Source organism: Eimeria mitis, genomic scaffold, assembly GCF_000499745.2.
Source record: "Eimeria mitis Houghton genomic scaffold, Emh_scaff1570, whole genome shotgun sequence".
In the NCBI taxonomy this organism is placed as follows: domain Eukaryota; phylum Apicomplexa; class Conoidasida; order Eucoccidiorida; family Eimeriidae; genus Eimeria; species Eimeria mitis.
In genome coordinates this window covers 3,924-5,817 of record NW_013569815.1, presented here as the reverse complement: position 1 = coordinate 5,817, position 1,894 = coordinate 3,924, and the positions used below count along the sequence as shown (strand labels likewise).

General features: G+C 61.8%; 1 protein-coding gene across 1 annotated transcript in view; it reads left to right on the top strand.

The window, feature by feature from the left end:
* The window catches only part of EMH_0039700 (uncharacterized protein), a gene marked incomplete at both ends in the record, with an annotated part of 5,076 nt that overhangs the window by 1,814 nt on the left and 1,368 nt on the right, over window positions 1–1,894 (top strand). Inside the window, 1 exon segment of the mRNA XM_013495430.1 lies at window positions 143–1,894. Within this exon segment, the coding sequence (XP_013350884.1) occupies window positions 143–1,894 (1,752 nt within the window).

Genomic DNA, 1,894 nt, shown 5'->3' with positions numbered 1-1,894 from the left:
TCTTATAATAATATTATTATTATTGTTATTCTTGTTTTATTATTATAATAATATAATAACTTTATAATAAAAAAAAATATTTATTATATTAAAACTATTTATATAAATATATTTATTCTTTCTATGCTTTGTGTGTATGCAGCTGTTCTTTATCTGGGGGCTACAGCACAGCAGCAGCAGCTGGGGGTACAGAGTTGAAGGGGCCCCCCCTCGCCTTGCTGCTGCAGCAGCTAGACTCTCGCCGCAGCTGTATAGACAGCAGCTACCACCCCCTCACCCCTTTTCTGGGGGCCCCCTACTGCCGTGCATGCGACTCCTCTCGTTCTATGTCAATAGACGATGCTCTCACGACGAACGGGGCCCCCCTTGGGGGGGCCCCCGTAGAGGGCCCCGTAGTGGGCCCCGTAGTGGGGGCCCCCGTAGGGGCCCCCGTAGTGGGGGCCCCCGTAGGGGCCCCCGTAGTGGGGGGCCCCGTAGTGGGGGCCCCCGTAGGGGGCCCCCCCGTAGCGGGGGGCACGATAGGGGGCCCCTTAGGCCCCCTACCTTGGACCGTAGGGGGCCCCCCAGCAAGCCCCCGGTTGGGGGGGGGCCTCCTGAAGGTCCCCTCCTCGCCCGCGCTGTCCCGGGTGCATACAATGGGGGGGGCCCCAGAGGGGCCCCCCGAGGGGCCCCCAGAGGGGCCCCCAGCGGAAATGCAGGGTATAGATTGGGGGGCCCCCCAGTCATTTGAGTGGGGGGCCCCCCTGAGGCCCTTACTGCGCCGCCACCCTATAGAGACAATGCGTAGTGAGCTTACTGCTGAATCTGCTGCTGCCTCATCTTTCTTTTTTACTGCTGCTGCTGCTGCTGCAGCAACAGAGAGGTATGGGCCCTGCTGCAAGGAGGCTGCTGCTGACTGCAGCAGCAACTGCAGCAACAACTGCAGCAGGAGCCGCAGCAGAAGCTGCTGCTGCAGGCGCCTTCCCCCCAGGACCTTCACTGGCTGCAGCAGCAGGACCTGCAGCAACAACAGCAGCAGCAGCAGCAGCAGCAACAACAATAGCCGCTCAGCAGCTGCAGGGGCCCCTCCCCCCTCTGAGGGGCCCCCCGCTGACGGCAAACCCGAAGGGGCCCCCGCAGCTCATTCCGTTGTTTTTGGGTCCTCCGATGGCAGCAGCAGCAGCAGCAGCAGCAGGAGAAGCAGCAGCAGCAGCAGCAGCAGCAGCAGCAGCAGCTCCAGCAGCAGCAGCTCGCCCGAGCAGCAGCAGGTGTACCTGAACTCTGCTGCAGCTATGGGTTTGGGGGCCCTTGCAGCAGGCTGTCAGCATGCAGGAGGGCGGCGCATCATCGCTAGCAGCAGCAGCTTGATTGCTGCTGCTGCTGCTGTTGATGCTGCTGCTGCTGCTGCTGCTGCAGCAGCGTCTGCACACCCGTCGGTGGTTACAGCACAAGGGGCCCCCAGCTCCCCGCGAGGGAGGAGGGGGCCCCTATTGGGGGCGGGTTCAGGGGCCCCTCAATGGATACACAGCAACAGCAGCAACAGCAGCAGCAGCAGCAGCAGCAGCGAGAGGGGGCCCCTCCGCAGCACATCTCAATCTGCTGGGGCCCACTGGACCCTCTGCCACCCGCCCGGCAGCCCGGGGCTGCAGACGTGGCACTCTAGCTTGCATGCGCAGCAGCAGCAGCAGCAGCAGCAGCAGCAGCAACAGCAGCAGCAGCAGCAACAGCAGCAGCAACAGCAGCACCCGCTGCTGCCGCTGCCGGGCCTACGTGGCAACTCCTGCTTTAAGGCTCAGCACTGCGTGCTGCTGAATCGGCCACTCAGTCAGCAGCAGCAGCAGCAGCAACATATACAGCAGCAGCAGCTGCTGCTGCTACAGCATCAGCAGTTGATGCTGCAGCAGCAGCAGCAACT